This window comes from Ambystoma mexicanum, chromosome 4q (genome assembly GCF_040938575.1).
Source record: "Ambystoma mexicanum isolate Mex_15411 chromosome 4q, UKY_AmexF1_1, whole genome shotgun sequence".
Taxonomy (NCBI): Eukaryota; Metazoa; Chordata; class Amphibia; order Caudata; family Ambystomatidae; genus Ambystoma; species Ambystoma mexicanum.
This window is the reverse complement of record NC_090928.1, coordinates 999,432,703-999,452,876: the sequence shown is the minus strand read 5'-3', so window position 1 is coordinate 999,452,876 and position 20,174 is coordinate 999,432,703. Positions and strand designations below refer to the sequence as shown.

At 51.9% G+C, this 20,174-nt stretch overlaps 1 protein-coding gene across 1 annotated transcript in view; it reads left to right on the top strand.

Moving 5' to 3' along the window:
* The window catches only part of LOC138468137 (spermatogenesis-associated protein 7-like), a 1,832,011-nt gene that overhangs the window by 1,135,707 nt on the left and 676,130 nt on the right, over positions 1 to 20,174 (top strand). Inside the window, exon 7 of the mRNA XM_069608567.1 lies at positions 16,492 to 16,552. Within this exon, the coding sequence (XP_069464668.1) occupies positions 16,492 to 16,552 (61 nt within the window). The remainder of the gene's footprint in view (positions 1 to 16,491; positions 16,553 to 20,174) is intronic.

Below are 20,174 nucleotides of genomic sequence, written 5' to 3'. Positions count from 1 at the left end.
TGATACCAATCACCACCTCCACAGGGGACAGTGCCTACCCTCTCAGCCCCCACATGATGACGCCAATTCGGAACCCCACCACGCCACCCGAGGTAAGATATAACACAGCCCACATTACGACCCGGGGCATAGTGGAGCGCACATTCGGAGTGCTAAAGTCACGCATTCGCTCCCTTGACCGTTCTGGCGGCCAGCTGTTATACGCTCCCCCAGTAGTGTGCAGGATCATAGTGGCAGCATGTGTCCTGCACAACGTTGCAACACGCCGGGGCCTGGCCGTGGACATGGTGGTGGCCCCACATCCCCAACCACATGCACAGCCGCTGCGCATGGGAGGGGAAAGGGCACGGGGGGAGGCAGCCCGTACACAGCTAGTGGCTAATTACTTCACATAGAAATCACACCCCTGTGGAGTGCACACTGCCCTGGCACATTCCATCTGACAATCAATGATGACTCAACCTGACACTGATCCTGAATGTCTGGAGAATGAACCGTGAATACCATATCAGCCTGAGATTGTTCACCTGGAAGTGTCACAATGTGTGCATCCCTACCCACACAGACACCATCAATGCAGTTTTGTGGAGTTACACATTCAAGCAGCTAAAAAGAATACCCACTTGCAAAATGCAACAAGAGGACAGTGCCATGTCAGCCAACCCAACCCCAGCACCGCCACACGACACACCGTGCCATGTCATGCTATTTGCAGGTAAACAAAGTAATCCCCACAACATGACACTAGTGTCACTATGTACAGTGTCCCTATTAGAAACCTGCAACACCTGAAATGCTCACAGCAATGCCGGACCAACAACATACTTGAGCACGTACTACCATTAACATGACATCACAAATGTTACATATTAGTAGTCTCACCACCTGGAAATGCCTGCACTCCCACCACTACCAACTGTGCAGTGTTGGCGCCATGTAGAGTTGTAGGTGCACTGCTGCCAACATGGACCCCATCTCCAGACTAGAGGTCCTTGTGTAGACATGAGGAAGGGACCTGCAAAATGGGAGGTAGACACAGAAGATGAGTTACACATCAATGCAACATGCAGTGTACAACACAACAGCAATATGCACTAGGAATGTATACACAGTATTGACTACAGACTGCCCACACAGCTCATGGGAGTCCAACGTCACTGTGTAATTCACTGTCACTTGGGCACACCCTTTGCAAGCCCATGGAAATGGGAAGCAGGAGGGGTGTGTGTGACTCAAACCCAAGCATCTGAACCAAATACATTACAAGCCTGCATGTGCCCAGCCACAATGCAGCGTATGCCCACAGGAACCACGGAAGCCAACAAATCGTCCCAAAAAAATAGGGAATAAAATAAATAAAAATAAAAATAAAAATAAGAAACAATCAAAAATGGCCATTGATGGGCCTGGGGGGGTTGGCTAGGCCACCCAGGAGGTCCGAGGACAGGATGCACACCAGAACCCACCTGCGTGGATCCTGGGAAAATAAAACACCTCCATGGGCTCATGGCCCACACGGCTACCCTGTTGTGGGAGTATCACTGCTGTCGCTATTATCACCCTGTGCAGCTGCATCCGGAGGTGGTTGCACTATGGGAGGCAGCCCACGCAAGGCCCTAGTCTGCTCCTCCATGGCTGCAAGCATGCGGGTGTGGTAGGTCTGGTTCTGGAGGATGAGTGTGCGGAGGTCCCCATGCAACAACTCACGGGATGCCCGGACCTCCGCCCTCGTTGCCTGCATCTCAGCTGAGAGCGTACGGGTGAGACGCTCCAGCTGCTGTTCTGTCCTTTGGTGTGTTGAAGCCTCAAGCTCAACAAGAGTCGTCCTGAGGTGAAGGAGCTCCTGCCTCAGGGCTTCCCTGTGGCCCTGGGACTCAATGGAGATGGCCTCCTGCAGAGTCGCCACTGCCGCCCGCCTGTCCCTGTTGGACCCCAACATGTCCTCCCTGTGTGACTGGCAGATGGAGTCGGTTGCCTGCTCTAGTCGCTCCATCAGCCTTTCTGGGGGGACAATGGAAGTGGCCACCCTATCCATGGCCTGAGCCATCATCTCGGATGATGCAGCCTGTTGGGTTGCCATACCGTAAATGGATTGCTCCCATGCGGTATTGCCAGGTGGCGTACGGCCACCACGTCGGCGGGCACCACACCTGTCTGGGGCAAGGCGAACTGCGCCTTGCTGTGCCGGCACTGCCTGAGGCTGCAGGACTGCATTCCCCCTCTGATCTGCTGGCCCAGGAACAGGATCAGATGTCGCGGAGTGTGACCCTGCATCCATAACCACCAAAGGCGTAGCTGCCAACACTGACATCCCCATGGAGGGTTCTGACCCTGGTGCAAGTGGGTGAGACAGAACAGAATCCCTCCCTGGAACACTCACCTGCGACGGCACGTAGGTCTCATCCGAATCAACACCTGAGTACAGCTCGGGGGAGGTGCAGCCAGAGACACCCCTTGAGAGCACGACCTGCAGCACTTGTGGGTTCTCCCCCACCACCACACCACGTCCCTCACTGGTGGTTGGTCGGCCCTCGGACACCTCCTGGGTCTGCACCATCTCCACAACCCCAGCAGTATCAGGTGCGTCTTCCCCTGCAAAGACATGAAAACAAAGAAATGGAAACAGGCATTAGCACCATGGCACACAATGAGGGCTGAGAAGCAAGAGAACCAGTACTTGATTGACACATGTCCCACATGACTAAAACCCTCCCATGCATGCACCCTCACTGCGTATGAAGTGCAGGCAAATGGCACACACTGATGACACCAAGATGGAAGATGAACACATTTTCTGCATGCTGCCTGGCAGTGGCATCACACATTGGCCTGTGATTGCCAGGTGAAACACACATGCCATCACACAGATGGCATGTACCATTGCTATTGAGTGAAGATGGAGAGGAGGGCAGCACCTATTCATTCAGTCCAGTTCCCGCATGTAATTGCTTTTCTAATTCTAACAGGTCAGATTTTTCACCTGGAGCTGCCAGTCTGAAATGGTCCAATTGCACAGGGACATGTGTGTACAAATGATATCCAGGTAACAAAGTCACTCCACTTTACCATAGCCATGTCAGACATGTGACTAGTGGACAGCGACATGGCTAGTAAAAGTGGGGGAATGCAAACAATCTGACTGAATGAACAGTGAAAAATAAGCAACTATGTTGTGGCAAGGTGACACTTCAAGGGCAACTGGCGTGCAGTTGGGCTAGATGTCTACTGTTGGCAGAAGGGATACTGCTATGGCCAAATGCAGCTGCGCAGGAAGTATTGCATGAAGCACATGGCTGACCCATACGACTCAGGCGCACACACTCTCACCTGGCACACAAACAGAAGCCCTCACACACACACCATGCACATGGATGACACACACATGCATGTGCACTCACCGGACAATGCCTCGTAATCAGCCAGATCTCCCACGCCTTGGATCTGTTCCTCCGTGACGTAGGTCCCAGCGACTGACTCATGTGGAGTGAGTTCCATGTCTACTACTGGAGACCCACCTCCAGTCACTAGAGTTGCGGCATGACTTGAGGCCAGCTTACTCTTTGCCCTGCGCTTTAGGTCATTCCAGCGCTTATAGCAATCATTGGCTGTGCGCCTCACGATTCCAAGGGCACTTACGATGTCCGCAACGGTCTGCCAGTGTGCCTGGCGTTGTGCAGGTGTGGTCTTGGATCCTGCAACAATGACCATCTCGTTGTCATGTCCGGACACATACTCGACAAGTGCATTCAGTTCGTCATCCGTGAAGCTGGGCTTCCTGGACGGGCCAGACTGTGTAGCCGTGTCTGGGGCATCAGCCTGTGCCGGACGAGCACTCTTCCTCTTCCGCTTGGAAGGTGGTGGTGATCCTGAGTGTCCTGCGCCGCTCTGGACACTAGGGGCAGGAGCCCTGGTGGACTCTGTATCAGGAGTGTGGGATTGCACACTCAGCATGGGAGTTGGTGCAGGCATTGGCTCTAGTCTGATGGTGTCAGGGGGAATGTCAGCAGCATGGACTAGGACCGACACTGTCCTGGCTGGGTGTGTGAGGGCTGGGGTGGATGGAGCCGCAGCTGCCCCTGCAGCCTCTCCGCCCTGCCTCCTTGGTGCAGCAGATGACCTTGCTGCCCCAGATCCACGTGGCATGATGGCATCAACGTGCACCAGCGCACGTGTCGTAGCCCTGCTGACCTGGAAGTCAGCCATGGAGTCAGCCAGGTCTGGTGCCACAATGGGCTGGTCCAACAAGGGCTGAGCATGGATGGTGTCAGCCACATCAGCCTCAACGGGAGGGGAGGAGGAGGGGGGATTATGGGTGCCCGTGACTGGTCCTCCACACATGGGGGGACAGGCTCACCCTGCAAGTTACGACCACGTCCCCTACCGGATCCACCACGGCCACCACTTGTGGCTCTTCCACCTTTGCCACCCTTACGGAATCCTCGCCTCCCAGCCATGGCACTGATGTTAATGTGCGTATGGGAGTGGATGTATTGTCTATTGTCCTGGGCAATTGGGGGTCAAAGGGGTTGGGTACCAGATGGTAATTGTACCCTAGTGCTCTAGCAAGGCTGAATGTAACCCCTGGGGAAAGATGACGGGTCACGCAACGCACAGGAGGCCCAAAAAAGGGAGATGACGTGCACGCAACCCCTCCTAGACCACGTGTGCAGAAAGAAAAACCTGCACTACGCTGTGGCACCCAGTAACACAAGAATGAACGTATGCGTGTCACACACAGCCTAGAATGACCTCTGAAGGGGTAGGCTACACACGGGGCAAGCACAGATGTTAGATACGTGCGTGACTCACCGTCTGCCAGGTAAAAGAGCGTGAAAAATGAGCGCGTTTGGTTGGCAACACCCCCGCCAAAAGAAGATATGTACGCTGTCTGAGGAGACAGGACAACAGTAGAAGGGAACACTGTTTGAGGGAACAGGCCCAGGTAAACCAGTACAAGAGAAAAAATAGAAAAAGCTGTCAGAGGTAACAGGGAGTACGAACTTGAAACGCTGTGAAGTAAATCGCGTGTGAAACGACAAGAAGTACAGAATTCACCCACTCGCTCTCCACGAAAAGCAGTACAAGGAATTGGTGTTCTACACGTACCTTATATGCAGGCCCACACGTACAGCGTCACTTACGCGGCGTGTACGTGCTAGGCCCATTCCCACCAATTACACGCTTTGTCACTTCTGCGTGTAGGTCCATTTGCACCAATTACACGCTTTGTCACTTCTGCGTGTATGTCCATTTGCACCAATTACACGCTTTGACACTTCTGCGTGTAGGTCCATTTGCACCAATTACACGCTTTGACACTTCTGCGTGTAGGGCTATTTCCACCAATAACACGCTTTGACACTCGGACGTGTCACGCAACTTTTTCCTACGCGTGCACGTGACTTCATAGACGCGCATACGCGTTTACGCGCTAAGGGCCTTTCATCGATTTACACGCAGACGTGTGGGATTTTCACGTGCAAAATCACTCACTACGTATCAAGCTGTCCACGCGTTCACACATGAAAGACCACGCTCCTGCCCAGGAGGCCAAATTACTGCCCCCCAGAGCCCTGAGCACGCTCCCACCTGCCATCTGCTGCTGCCTGACTGCCTGCTGCCCACGTGCCCTGCCATTTGCTGCCTGCACATCAGCCAGGGGTGCTGTTGCTGTGACCACCCCTGCTGGAACCAAAGGCTCCCGACTGCTTTTCCGTCGCACCACAGCCCAGCCCCAGGACCCAGTTGCCCACCCACTCCTGCCTCTGGGGTTGCCATGTCGGGCACTACAACATCTGGCACCAGTGGCAACCCCCGGCCAAGGAGGCAGAGGGGCACCAGCTTCAGTGCCAGGGAAGTTGGTGTCCTGGTGGAGGATGCCCCTGGTGGCTGGGGGGTGGGGGTGGTGGGAGACATGGGTTGGACATGGGTGGGGGCCTGCTGGCAGGTGCCCCACAGCGCTGGGGGGTGGGGGTGGTGGGAGACATGGGTGGGGGCGTGGTGGAGGCTGCCCCTGCACTGCTGGGGGGTGGGGGTGGTGGGAGACATGGGTGGGGGCCTGGTGGAGGGTGCCCCTGCACTGCTGGGGGGTGGGGGTGGTGGGAGACATGAGTGGGGGCCTGGTGGAGGGTGCCCCTGCACTGCTGGGGGGTGGGGGTGGTGGGAGACATGAGTGGGGGCCTGGTGGAGGGTGCCCCTTGTGGCGGGGGGGTGGGGGTGATAGGGGACATGAGTGGGGGCCTGGTGGAGGGTGCCCCTGGTGGCTGGGGGGTGGGGGTGGTGGGAGACATGGATGGGGGCCTGGTGGAGGGTGCCCCTGGTGGCGGGGGGGTGGGGGTGATAGGGGACATGAGTGGGGGCCTGGTGGAGGGTGCCCCTGCACTGCTGGGGGGTGGGGGTGATAGGGGACATGAGTGGGGGCCTGGTGGAGGGTGCCCCTGCACTGCTGGGGGGTGGGGGTGGTGGGAGACATGAGTGGGGGCCTGGTGGAGGGTGCCCCTGGTGGCTGGGGGGTGGGGGTGGTGGGAGACATGGATGGGGGCCTGGTGGAGGGTGCCCCTGGTGGCGGGGGGGTGGGGGTGATAGGGGACATAAGTGGGGGCCTGGTGGAGGGTGCCCCTGCACTTCTGGGGGGTGGGGGTGATAGGGGACATGAGTGGGGGCCTGGTGGAGGGTGCCCCTGCACTGCTGGGGGGTGGGGGTGATAGGGGACATGAGTGGGGGCCTGGTGGAGGGTGCCCCTGGTGGCGGGGGGGTGGGGGTGATAGGGGACATGAGTGGGGGCCTGGTGGAGGCTGCCCCTGCACTGCTGGGGGGTGGGGGTGGTGGGAGACATGAGTGGGGGCCTGGTGGAGGGTGCCCCTGGTGGCTGGGGGGTGGGGGTGGTGGGAGACATGGGTGGGGGCCTGGTGGAGGGTGCCCCTGGTGGTGGGGGGGTGGGGGTGATAGGGGACATGAGTGGGGGCGTGGTGGAGGCTGCCCCTGCACTGCTGGGGGTGGGGGTGGTGGGAGACATGAGTGGGGGCCTGGTGGAGGGTGCCCCTGGTGGCTGGGGGGTGGGGGTGGTGGGAGACATGGGTGGGGGCCTGGTGGAGGGTGCCCCTGCACTGCTGGGGGGTGGGGGTGATAGGGGACATGAGTGGGGGCCTGGTGGAGGGTGCCCCTGCACTGCTGGGGGGTGTGGGTGGTGGGAGACATGAGTGGGGGCCTGGTGGAGGGTGCCCCTGGTGGCGGGGGGGTGGGGGTGATAGGGGACATGAGTGGGGGCCTGGTGGAGGGTGCCCCTGCACTGCTGGGGGGTGGGGGTGATAGGGGACATGAGTGGGGGCCTGGTGGAGGGTCCCCCTGTTGGCGGGGGGTGGGGGTGATAGGGGACATGAGTGGGGGCCTGGTGGAGGGTGCCCCTGCACTGCTGGGGGGTGGGGGTGGTGGGAGACATGGGTGGGGGCCTGGTGGAGGGTGCCCCTGGTGGCGGGGGGGTGGGGGTGATAGGGGACATGAGTGGGGGCGTGGTGGAGGCTGCCCCTGCACTGCTGGGGGTGGGGGTGGTGGGAGACATGAGTGGGGGCCTGATGGAGGGTGCCCCTGGTGGCTGGGGGGTGGGGGTGGTGGGAGACATGGGTGGGGGCCTGGTGGAGGGTGCCCCTGCACTGCTGGGGGGTGGGGGTGGTGGGAGACATGAGTGGGGGCCTGGTGGAGGGTGCCCCTGCACTGCTGGGGGGTGGGGGTGGTGGGAGACATGAGTGGGGGCCTGGTGGAGGGTGCCCCTGGTGGCGGGGGGGTGGGGGTGATAGGGGACATGAGTGGGGGCCTGGTGGAGGGTGCCCCTGGTTGCTGGGGGGTGGGGGTGGTGGGAGACATGGAAGGGGGCCTGGTGGAGGGTGCCCCTGGTGGCGGGGGGGTGGGGGTGATAGGGGACATGAGTGGGGGCCTGGTGGAGGGTGCCCCTGCACTGCTGGGGGGTGGGGGTGATAGGGGACATGAGTGGGGGCCTGGTGGAGGGTGCCCCTGCACTGCTGGGGGGTGGGGGTGGTGGGAGACATGAGTGGGGGCCTGGTGGAGGGTGCCCCTGGTGGCTGGGGGGTGGGGGTGGTGGGAGACATGGATGGGGGCCTGGTGGAGGGTGCCCCTGGTGGTGGGGGGGTGGGGGTGATAGGGGACATGAGTGGGGGCCTGGTGGAGGGTGCCCCTGCACTGCTGGGGGGTGGGGGTGATAGGGGACATGAGTGGGGGCCTGGTGGAGGCTGCCCCTGCACTGCTGGGGGGTGGGGGTGGTGGGAGACATGAGTGGGGGCCTGGTGGAGGGTGCCCCTGGTGGCTGGGGGGTGGGGGTGGTGGGAGACATGGGTGGGGGCCTGGTGGAGGGTGCCCCTGGATGCTGGGGGGTGGTGGTGGGAGACATGAGTGGGGGCATGGTGGAGGCTGCCCCTGCACTGCTGGGGGGTGGGGGTGGTGGGAGACATGAGTGGGGGCCTGGTGGAGGGTGCCCCTGGTGGCGGGGGGGTGGGGGTGATAGGGGACATGAGTGGGGGCCTGGTGGAGGGTGCCCCTGGTTGCTGGGGGGTGGGGGTGGTGGGAGACATGGATGGGGGCCTGGTGGAGGGTGCCCCTGGTGGCGGGGGGGTGGGGGTGATAGGGGACATGAGTGGGGGCCTGGTGGAGGGTGCCCCTGCACTGCTGGGGGGTGGGGGTGATAGGGGACATGAGTGGGGGCCTGGTGGAGGGTGCCCCTGCACTGCTGGGGGGTGGGGGTGGTGGGAGACATGAGTGGGGGCCTGGTGGAGGGTGCCCCTGGTGGCTGGGGGTGGGGGTGGTGGGAGACATGGATGGGGGCCTGGTGGAGGGTGCCCCTGGTGGCGGGGGGGTGGGGGTGATAGGGGACATGAGTGGGGGCCTGGTGGAGGGTGCCCCTGCACTGCTGGGGGGTGGGGGTGATAGGGGACATGAGTGGGGGCCTGGTGGAGGCTGCCCCTGCACTGCTGGGGGGTGGGGGTGGTGGGAGACATGAGTGGGGGCCTGGTGGAGGGTGCCCCTGGTGGCTGGGGGGTGGGGGTGGTGGGAGACATGGGTGGGGGCCTGGTGGAGGGTGCCCCTGGATGCTGGGGGGTGGTGGTGGGAGACATGAGTGGGGGCATGGTGGAGGCTGCCCCTGCACTGCTGGGGGGTGGGGGTGCAGGGGGACATGAGCAGGTGTGCAGGGTAGTCCCCTGTTTTGTGGGGTGCCTGCAGGGGCCGTGGAGGGTGTACAGGGAACACCTGTGAGGACCCACCCAGCCTAATTGCGTGTGATAATTCCCGCACACCCCTGTAATACACGTACCCAGCCGAATCGCGTGTAGAACTTCCCATGTACCCCTGTAATACACGTACCCAGCCAAATCGCGTGTGATAATTCCCACGTACCCCTGTAATACACGTACCCTGGGCAATCGCGTGTAGAACTTCCCACGCACCCCTGTAATACACGTACCAAGCCAAATCGCATGTGATAATTCCCGCGCACCCCTGTAATACACGTACCTGGCCAAATCGCGTGTAGAACTTCCCGTGTACCCCTGTAATACACGTACCCAGCCAAATCGCGTGTGATAATTCCTGCGTACCCCTGTGATACACGTACCCTGGCTAATCGCGTGTAGAACTTCACGCGTACCCCTGTAATACACGTACCCTGGCTAATCGCGTGTATAACTTCACGCGTACCCCTGATATGCACGTTACCCGCTTTGCGTTCCTTGTTTGGCAGCCCTCTAGACTGGTCCAGGGTTAGCGCAGCCCTTTGCGATGATTTAGCGATTTTGATGGCTTTTCCTTGCGCGAGGGCGTTCTTGGGGGCGTTACTGGCGCTGCTGCAGGGTCGCTGCGATACTCTGCGCCACGGCTGGTTTGGGAGCCTAAAATCCATGAATACGCTGTGCGCAGAAATCGGTTTTAGCGCATGTGCCTGGCGCAGACAATCGCACGCGGACACTCTGCGCCAGCCGCTTGCGACACTTTTCTGCGAAATTCTATGAATTACCCTGTAAATGTGGTTTTAGCCACTGTAAAGTACAGAAACACGACATCTTACAAAAGAGAATGATAACAGTAAATCCCCTTTAGTACCTAGTCCTTCCAATATGCACCTTATGTATCCCCCAGGGTGCCCACCACGCTATATTGTCTGAAGGCGATAGTGCTCTCTCAAAAGTGGACTCATGGACTTTATTGCTATGCAGTTCCAGTGACCAAGTCAAAAGGGAACCTCCAGTAATTTGTTGAAAGAAAGGAGAGGAGCACCATGAGATATTTCTCAATCTCTAGCAAACCTGGAAGGAAGGATCCATCTTCCCTAGTCATCCATATTTAAGGCTGGTGGAGAAAAACTGTCTCACTAAAAGCTGGAAAGCCTACTCACCATGTTTAGCTTTTTAGGAGCAAACTGCTCCCTACCTTCCTTCCATGCCTTAGGTTGCTGTCCAATCATTTACAGAAGTCATCTGGTCACAGAACTGTGAAGAGGTACAGAGCTGTGGGGAGAATCATCATTTGTTTGTGTCCAAGTGCCCTGGGCATTTAACAAAAGGGTGTCTTCTAACTATCTTGCAAAAACGACTTCCAGAAATGTAATCTTTGTAGGGCTCCATGAAACACCCAAACCCTCGAAATCATTGGACCTAAACAACTTTGTTAAAATCATGGCCTGGGTTTTATCCACATTTAATTTATATTCTAAAACAATAGTAAACTCGCAGACCAAATTCATAAATCTACGGAGTGAATACCTGGCATTGGAAAGATACATTAAAATGCCATCCAGGTAGGATATAGGATGAGAGCTGAACAGAAAGGTCGTCCTAAGTATGCCCTGCATCTATTTTGATTGTCCAATCCTTTCCAGGAATAGCTTGTGTGCCAGTATATTTAGAAAGTGAGACATGGGACAACCCTGACGAGTACCCCTGCATAGATGAAACAAGGCAGAGAAGCACCCATTACTAAAGAAACTTGCCATAGGGTCCTTGAATAACAGTTCAACCAAAGAGAAAAAGATTTCCACCAAACCATGGCATCGTAAACCCTTCCACGAAAGCCCCATCCATCTCACCCAATCAAAGACCTTCTCTGTGTTGAGCACCAAGACCACCCATGATTCTCTGGACCAATCTCCGATCGAAAGAATGGTGCAGAGTAAAATTGTGTCTGACAGCAATATTAACCCTTTAACAAATTCTGTGAATGATGCAAGAAGCTTTCCTTCCTTTTTTTTCATGCCACCACGAAGCTTACGACTTGAAAGAGAGCACACCTTCCTAGCTGATAAAGACCAAATTGATAAGCGCTGATACAATCCTGTTGAAGGCCAAGTGTGCCCTAAGATGATTCTTATATTCCCTGGGTAATAAGGGGCACGTGTACAGGCTGGCTAATTCCTTTGTGCTTAACTGTGCAGTTAAGGAATCCAAGTGATTTGCCCGCGGCTGGAAGGACCGCAGGCAAATCGTTTGCATGAGAAAGGTGCGAACTACCAAAAGGTTGCACCTTTCTCATGCGAACACACATACATTCTCACACACACACACAACACACCCACAACACACCCATAACACACCCCCCACCCACACCCTCAGCACACCCCCAACATAAACAAACCCCACGTACCTTCATCTTCACGCTGGTTCCCTGCAGCGCCAGTTCCCTTTCACTTCCGTGATCGGGAACCAACGCTGCAGGGTCCTTTTCTTTTCTTTTTTTTTGTAACAGAAGGCTGCAGGGGTGTCCCCGCAACCCCCGCTCCCTATACCATGAAGTATAGTGAGCGGGGTAATGCAGGGGACACCCCAGCAGCCCCGTTTTTTTTTTTCCAGTGCTACCTACCACCAAAGGTTCGAACTTTTGGTGTTCGAACCTTTGATGGTAGCATTTATAGAACTTTTGGTCAATGCAACCATTTTTTTTTTAGGTAATTTCAACCGAAACCCAGTTAAAGGCATCTCGGTTATTGTGAATAATGGTTAGATATGAGTTTTTGACGGCAAAAAAATCAATAAACGGAGGGAGAGAAATCATGACCTCTTTATAATTTTATAAATCTCCACTATTGGAGCACTCGTTTTTGTTTCTTTCTTCCCTGCCCCCCTCTTTGTCTTGTTGCGCCTTGAAACACCATTTGCTGTATAGCCACATTATAAATGCCCAATAAACAAAATAAATAAATTACTGCTGTGGTAATTCCACCAGAAATGCCCTAGTGTCCAAAGAAAAAATGGAGACTCACTCCGCCACCGCCACTTTGGGCGGTATTCCAGCAGATTTACCACCAGAAACCCGCCCAACTCATAATGACCCCCATAAGCTGTGAGATAATCAGTTACAAGGAAGCCAGATAAAACAGTTAGGGACAGATTTACAAAACGTTTTCAATGGGAAAATTGCATAAAACAACGTTTTGTAAATCAGGCCCACTGGGAGTACATTATTTCCCCAGGATCAGAATGTGGTTAAGTGGTGAAACCAGGATTCGAGCCCAGTCAGCGATGTAAGCACTTGACCGCATTTCTTACCAGCTGTTATATGCATATTTGATACGTTTCGGGTTTCATGAGCTTAAATAACACTTTGTTTTATAGCGATGTCTTGAAAAGTGCACATATTACACAATAAACTAACCTGACAATGTGTATAAATCGTTATATAAACATGTTGAGCAAAAGGAGTATGGTGTGAGCTTTATTTTCCCTATACTGATTAGAAAATCACAATAGCATTGTACAAAGTAGAGTGAGCCTAAACACATCTCTCTCGAGGTGTTAAGACTGTAGTCATTACTAACAGTTCTTACTATTACCCTCTCACTGCTTGTTATGCAGCAATTCACCTCTAATTGCTACAGTTGTTATACTCAGCTGACAAGGGTTGTCATTGTAAGTAGCTGTTTCACATATATTGGCGTCTGAACTGGCCTGTGCTTAAAATATCACACGAAAAGTCAGGCTCTGAGTGTTGGGAAAGCTTTGATCCTGTGTTGGACAAGCAAAGAAGGGACAGGACGCGGGCCACAGCCCATACAATTGAGACAGCTGAACACCCCAGAGAGGAAGGGGCCAATTAGCAAAGAGGTTACTTTGAGTTACTCTGACTTACCCTTGAATTAAACACGGAGAGGTTACTAAGAGTGATTATGACCTACTCCTAACTTACTAGAAGCAATCAACTACCCCTCTCAAAATTCACAAGTGAGTTACTCGGAGTAACTATGGCTTACTCCTAACTTACTAGAAGTAATCAAATACCCCTCTCCAAATTCACAATGAAGCTGCTCTGAGTAACTACGACTTAAACCTGACTTACTAGAAGTGATGAAATAGCTCTCTCCATATTTAACTCTCAGGGCCTCATTACGAGTTTGGCTATTAGCTTCATGGCTGCCACCAAACCAGGCTCCTTTACCGGGTTCCCAGAATGAGGAATTACCGGGCCATTCCGAGTTCGGAGGGCCCGGTAATTCCTCCCTCTGGGAACCCGGGCCTAGACCTTCCCCATTCGCATCTGAGCCCCCATACGGCTCAATGGGTATGAAAGAGGGAGCTAACAACGAGCCAGTTGTTAGCTCCCTCTTCCCCTCGCAGGACCTGGTAACGATGCCTGGTTTTACCAGGCATCCTTACCGGGTCCCGCGAGGGGACCTCGTAATTTCGCGGGACGGGTTTAACGGGTCCGCCTCCAATTGCGGAGCCTGTTAACCCATTCCGCGAAATTTATAATGAGGCCCACAGTTACTTGTAGTAATTTATTTGTGAACCAGCCCCAAAGAATTTCAAAACCGGGCATATGTTTCAGGGACACATGTGTACACAATAAATCAAACTGTTTCGAAATGTGCCTGTCCATGATGGCAACCAATGCATGTTAAAGAAATCATATTTTATTCTACCCACCGCATCGCTACTTTCTGCTCCAATTTTCAGTGTTATGCGCATGACACTCAGCTCTCTTTCAGGCTCCCCTCAGCCACCTCTACTTCTTCTCTCATACCAGATTGTCTGGCCGCAATTCACGAACAGTGTGCCACCAATGATCTCTGCCTTAATGCCAGTAAGACTGAGATCCTCCTCATTGGGACACCCACTACCTCCTTTCCCCTCTCTCTGGCCCCCTCACTCTGGCCCCTCTTTCTGCTCCTTCGTGTGAGGCTAAGAACCTTGGTGTCATCTTCGACTCCACCCTCTCCTTCTCTCCTCACATCTCTGACATCTCTAAGAAGTCAAACTATCAGCTGCACCTCCTCAAAGGTATTCTTCCTTTTCTCACATTCCCCCAGAAGCTCACAGTCTCCAGAGCTCTGGTCCTCTCTAGGCTGGACTATTGCAACAGCCTCTTTCTAATTCTTCCTGCCCCTACACTTTGACCTTTACAGCTCATCCGGAACAGGACTGCAAGACTTGTCCTTGGCCTCAAGACCAGTGATCATTGCTCACCAGCTCTGAAATCTTGTCACTTGCTCCCTGTGGCTGCAAGGATCAAGTTTAAGACCCCCTGCATCATCCACAAGGCTTTCTGGGACCTGGGACTGCTCTACCACTAACTTTCTCTTCCAAAACATCTTCCTTCTTGAGCTCTCCACTCATCCGCTCTATGGGAATGTGGACCACGGAAACACCGGCACCGGTAATAACGGTGCTGGTGCTTCCGTGAAAGTCTGTGGGTGGGTGCCGAACTGCCCGGCAAGTCAGACATGCCGGGCCAGAGGGCACCCACCCACCAGACTTGTACTTTGCTGGTCCGTAAACAACGGTGCTGGTAAGTTTACCAGCACCGTTGTTTACGGAACGGCAAGGTTAGAATGAGGCACAGTGTTACTTCTCTGAATAACTGACTCAGCCTTTAACTCTTCCTATGTCAGTAAGATGTATACCATTGTACGGCATAGCCAAGCTATTCACCATGCAAAGAGGCTGATTTTCCTTTTTGGCCTGTGGTCCAATCAAAGCAGCTACTGATCAGATCATTAAAACACAGATCTAATTCCTATATTCTCTTTAAGAAAGAAATGCTAGTAAAGAACTGAACGATCTGGCACAGAGAGGAGCTAGGCACTGAGGAGGTGCCAGCCAAGTGGCCAGGTAGATTAACCTTTCAAGCAGAGCTTCCAGGGAATCAGGTATCCTACCAGGAACGCTTGCACACTTGGGATATAACAAAATGAACCAGTAGATTGAGGGTGACGGGATTCTCTAATTCCTAAATACGTAATTTTATTCCATCAGTACAAAAATATATGTATGTATAAGTACATCAATATAATTCTACAATACGTTTCAATACCGTTAAAACACTTTCAGCACCAATTTTATACAATATTGGCCTCACACAATTTCTCTGTCTACTTACCTGAAGAACCAGAGATTTAGTACAGGTTACCCCTAAAGATATTGTGTGTAGCCACTGCCACTTGTATAGCGTATTTAAAATCCAACATTACCTGGAGGATGTTTTTTTTTAAGCAACTTTTTTTAAAGCAACTGCACCAAAAAAACTCATTCGTCTAACTCTGGATACGATATGACATAGGCGACATCTCGTCACACGTGGCCGACGTCACACTTATCAAATAATGTAAACACGCATACATACATCCACTCCCACTTCATACTTCCCCTCCTCTCTTTCCTCTGTCTTCTCAATGTATAATGTAAAATATGTAAAATCAATTGTATATATGCTCCTCATCTTGTAACTAAGCTCTGCTTCACTCTCTGTAACAAGCGCCACGATGCCCTCGGGCTGTTGCGCGCTCTACAAATACGAATAAATAAATAAAAAAATAAACAATAGTAACCAAGTAAGTGACACCTCAGTGTATTTCGCAGTGCTCGAAATGCGGCATTATTGTTACATTAATGTAATGGTACTCAATGGAGCAACATCCAGGAACACATGGTTGAGTGGGGTGGAATTCACTCACACCTATGACTGACAGTTTCCTCATTCATTTCAGCAGCGAGCACCTGCTATATTTAATAGGGTTAGCAGTGATTGAAAGTTTCCCATAACATTGGCCACAGGAGGAAACCAAGGGACAAGAAAGGCAAAGTTGCATAAGCCAGGGGCCACCCTGTAGGGAGGTTTCAGCTGTCACTGCTGAAGTTATTGGGGACAGGATGTGCATCCTTCGTAGCCTTGGTACTCAGTGATGGCGCACGCTGGTCTGCCAACGTCTTCATTCATAGGGAAGCAGCGCCCAGCTTAATGAACAGGAACATCCGCATCTATGCGTAGGCAACCAAAAAGGCTGTGCCAATAGGCTATCTCTTCATATATGGATCTCCAGGATTTGCTTACTTGGAATTATTTTTACAGTTTATCTCTGGGTTTCATAGTTATTGCATGCTCTGCCCAGGTGTTTGCCGCGCTGGTGCTTGTGTTGTGTTCTTATGAGAAAAAAAAAATGAATATACAGGTTAGATTTGCTACATTTCGTAAAGTAACACAATTATTTTCACTTTCTTCCAGATCTTTGCAAGAAATGTACTTGAAAACATATGAGGACGAGAACTACTTGAAACCAATGAAGGTTATTTGATTATTTCATTGTAAACTTTAGTTTCAATGCTGATTTATTCTTAATAGCTATATTTTGTCTGTGTCTTACGTCTCCAGATATAATAAAATACAAAACACTGAAGTCTACTAGTGATGAAAATGGGCTTGTCAGCAGGGAAAACCCATTGGAGCTCATCTCCTATGTGAGTGAAACCTTAATGGAAGCCTTGAGTAAGGTTTTTATGCCTTTCATTAATCTTACCCCCCATTTTCAAGCATTTGTATGGCAGAGAGGAGGGGCAGGATGCAACTCGCGTTTCCGTGCCTCCTTCCCCTCCGCCCAGCATTTTGCGCTGGCCTGGATTTTCATGCTGGCCCAAATACTGGAGATCCCTATGGGGTACGCCTGCTTTATGCAGGAGGCTATAGCGAGCAGACTCCATAGGGATCCATTGTACACGATCCCTGCCATTCGAGCATGGCAGGGAGCATGTAGAATTACAAATAGACCCTCGCCGGGATGGGCTTAATTGTATTTGTGAATACTACTTACCATGCAGGCATACCAGGGAGGGTTAACTTGTAATTGGGAACGCCCCTTTCCATGCGAGCATTGTAAGCAGCACTCAAAGTGAAAAGTTATCTCTTATTTTTTTTATTTTTTATTTTTTTACATTTATTTTCAAAAAGTTCATAACAGAGAAACAGTATGTACATAATATAACATCATGTGATAATCATAACAAAGCCAACAGAACTATATACACCACGAAACCCCCCTCCCCCCAGGAGTCACAAAACAAGCAATAAACTGGTCTAATATAGTAAAAGAAATTTACCCCAAATCTTGTTAAATAATGCACTTTTCTTATCTCTCCAATACAGCACCTTCTCCATATCCGCTAAAGAGTGCATCTCCGAAATCCATTCCTCAATAGTAATAGGGTTAGATGCTTTCCAATGTCTCAAAATTAGTTTCTTCCCCACCATTGCCCCTCGAAAGATCCATTTCTTCTGAGAAGTACTCAGGTCATCCAACAAATCCTCACTGCCCAACACTATTGTCTTAAAATCCATATGAACCTTCTCCTCCAAAATCTTTTCACAGATCTGGTCAAACTCAAACCACAAGCCTCTCACCCTCGAGCATTCCCACAGCATATGCTCCAAGGTGCCCACCTCATGTAAACATGCCCAACATTCAGAGCTGTCACTCATCCCTCTTTTCATCATTCTCTCAGGTGTCCAGTATGTTCTATTCAAAATCTTTATCTGACAAGACCTATCAGCAAGACTGAAAGAAGACAATTTCACATTCTCACAAATACGTGTCCAATCATCCTCCGTAATATCCTCACCAATTCTCCGATTCCAATCCAATCTCAAAGCATCATTAGACCGATAGTCCGACACAACCAGTCTATAAACATAGTTTACCAGGCCACATCCACTCACTTAAGGCACCCAACCAAGCATGTCTATGTTGATTCTCTTTTCCAAATCCACCTCCCCCACCGCCTTCCTGATCTTCCGATAGTCTGTCAAACAAAAAGTAGGAATTTCAAACTTCAACCATATTTCCCTAGCCGTCACCCAATTCAAACCATTGAGCAGATCACTAATCCATTGCACCCCAGCTAGATACCAATCCTGCCAGAACAAAGTTTTCCCTCCATGTGTAATGCTTGGGTTCAGCCAAATTGAAGCACTTGGATCTCTTAATGCGTTTAAACCCAAACACTCACACAAGTCCACCCATGAGTTTCCGTAAGCTCCTAGTCAGTAGGCCTTCCACCCTTGCTCGAAGTGGCTTACAGGTCAAAATGGCCCTAAGCGACAAAGGGCCTTTATGGCTAGACTCAGCACATATCCAATCCACATCTTCCGATTTGAGAAAATCAAATATATTCCGCGACATAAAAGCCAGATGGTATGCCTTGAAATTAGGGACCCCCAGCCCACCCTTAGACAAAGGCAATTGCAATTTGCTAATCTTCAGTCGTGGAGGTTTATTATCTCACAAAAAGTCCTGCATGAGTCTATCTAACTCATGCCAAAAATGCTTCTCAATATCTAAGGGGATCATACTCAGAACAAAATTCACTCGAGGAGTCGGCACCATTTCCCAAAGGGAAAGGTGCAACAAACTCCATCTTTTCAAATCCGATTTGAAAGTAATGCACACCATCAACATATTTTCCCACACAAAATCAGCGACATTAGGCAAAATCCAAACCCCCAAGTACAATAGTTTTTCAGCACACCACTTGAATCCCAACCGGGTAATAAATTGTTTGTCACACAACGGCACTAATGGTAAAACCTCTGATTTTGCCCAATTAATCTTGTATCCAGAGCACTGGTGAAAAGCTTCGAGAATGTTCATAAGGACCGGCACTGATTCACCTAGGTTCTTGAGGACCAATAACAAGTCATCAGCGTATAACCACATTTTTTGTAGCATCCCCAACAACTTATGCCTTGTAAACCTACCTCATTTCTCAATGCTATAGCCAAAGGTTCAATACTCAGTACGAATAACAAAGGAGACAATGGGCAACCTTGTCTCGTGCCACTTTCTAATTCAAAAGGTGTTGAAAAGTTATCTCTGAATGGCATGCCAGCATGCGATTACTCACTTTGCACTGAAGACTGCAAAGGATGAAAATTTGGGGATGGGAAGCCGCCTACATTAAAGTGTTAACGTAACAGCTTCCCACCATCAAATTACTCAATGGAGTAAAGTGAGCTCCATTGGGGTCTCCAGAAAATAAAATCATCCAATTGCTGTCATCACCATTAGCACACAGTGGAGCTCAGGTTCCGTAGTGGCGTAATGTGATTGAAATGCCTTTCAACCATACCATGCCACATATTCAGTCATTCTTATGGCAGAGAGGCGGGGCGAATGCAACTTGCGTTTCCGGCATCTCCTTACTCTCCATCATACACACGCTCCAGCATCTGTGCCGGCATGGATTTTAATGCCGGAGCAAAGGCTGGAAATCCCTATGGGTTCCTTGAGCTTTATGCTAAAGCATAAAGCTGGCAGACCTCAGAGCGATCCATTGCACACACTCAGTGTGTACAATTGAAATGAAACCCTTGTCGGAGAGGGTTTACTTTCAATTGGAAACATTGCTTACCACGTGTGCATGGTAAGCAGTGTTCCCAGTTGCAATGAAACCCTCCAACCCTCCCCTACGTGCGAGCATGTCCGGAAGAGTTTAATTTCATTTGTGAGCACTGCTTGCCACGCACCATGGCAAGCAGCACTCACAAACGAAAGTGAAAGCTGCCTGCCATGCCAGCATGCCAGCCCGCGTTTACTCATTTTGCAGCGCGGTGTGCAAATGTGAAGGGCAAAAAGCGACGTACACTCTTGTACGCACCTTTTTCCCTTTATATTTGCGCTCTGTGGTGCAAATGACGAAGATTTGGGGGTGGGGAACTGCTCACATTAAAGCTTTAACGCAACAGCTCCCCACCGTCAAATTACTTATTTAAAGAAAATGAGCACCATTGCAACACTGGAATGTTGACATGGCCATTGTGAACAATGGGCCAAGAGAGGGTCTTAGACACTGTTCCAAAGCTTGATGTTTGTCCCCCAGTATTCCTGTTCAGTGCTCAGCGTCTCCCTTGGCCAACAT